The sequence below is a fragment of the Arachis ipaensis genome, chromosome B04 (assembly GCF_000816755.2).
Source record: "Arachis ipaensis cultivar K30076 chromosome B04, Araip1.1, whole genome shotgun sequence".
Lineage (NCBI taxonomy): Eukaryota > Viridiplantae > Streptophyta > Magnoliopsida > Fabales > Fabaceae > Arachis > Arachis ipaensis.
This window is the reverse complement of record NC_029788.2, coordinates 41800319-41801189: the sequence shown is the minus strand read 5'-3', so window position 1 is coordinate 41801189 and position 871 is coordinate 41800319. Positions and strand designations below refer to the sequence as shown.

General features: G+C 24.7%; 1 protein-coding gene across 1 annotated transcript in view; it reads right to left on the bottom strand.

The window, feature by feature from the left end:
- Positions 1 to 871, bottom strand: part of LOC107636391 (probable sulfate transporter 3.3) — a 9745-nt gene that overhangs the window by 3942 nt on the left and 4932 nt on the right. Inside the window, exon 10 of the mRNA XM_016339907.1 lies at positions 98 to 288. Within this exon, the coding sequence (XP_016195393.1) occupies positions 98 to 288 (191 nt within the window). The remainder of the gene's footprint in view (positions 1 to 97; positions 289 to 871) is intronic.

Sequence of the window (871 nt, the reverse complement as noted above, 5' to 3'; positions counted from 1 at the left end):
TAAAGTGTTTTTTTTTTTTATTAAAATCGCTTTATCTTTCATAAAAATGTACAGAACTATATTAGATATTTACTCGTTGAAATTAAATTAAACCAACCTTTGTTGGAGATAGGTGATGTTGGCAAAATTGATGGGAGCTTCTATGCTTAAAATGAGAAAACCAGGAATTCTTGTAGCTTGATTATAATGGTGAAGATCTCGATACAATCTTGTCCCTGGTATGTTCCCCAACATTACTGTTTTTGGTCTTGTAATTTGCAATAGGATCCTTAAGATTGATAAACCAACCTGATATCATCACCATGATCAGCATTTCCTCTGGTCAATCATAATGATGAATCAAACAACTTTCACATAATTTGATTTTTCTTTTCAAATACTCAACCTCCAAGAAGGGTGCTACTATAATAAGGCTTCTTAAATTTCTTGGGACCTTAGTTTTTTTGAAAAAAGAAATGCAATTTATCCTTGAACTTTGTTTATGTATAGTTTATTTTTTTTAAAATGCACAATTTAAATCCTAAAAAAATGTTTTTTATTATGTATTTTATTAACATAATTATTTTAAGAAGTAAAGTTGAAAGAAAACTAACTCTTCAAAATCAAATCATACATTTTAAAAAAGTTTAAACTTTAAATTACTCTTTTTATTCATTTAGGTTTTTATTGTACCAATATGGCAATATGTATTAATTAATTATTATATCAAAACAATACCAAAAAGATATTCAAAAATTTTATTTATACACTAAAAATCAGTTATCAAATTATTTATTATGTACATATTTTATTTAACTTATTTTCAATCTGTATTTTAGTATACAGAAAGTTTTAAGTGACCAATAAATTTTAGCATACCAAATTATCTTTA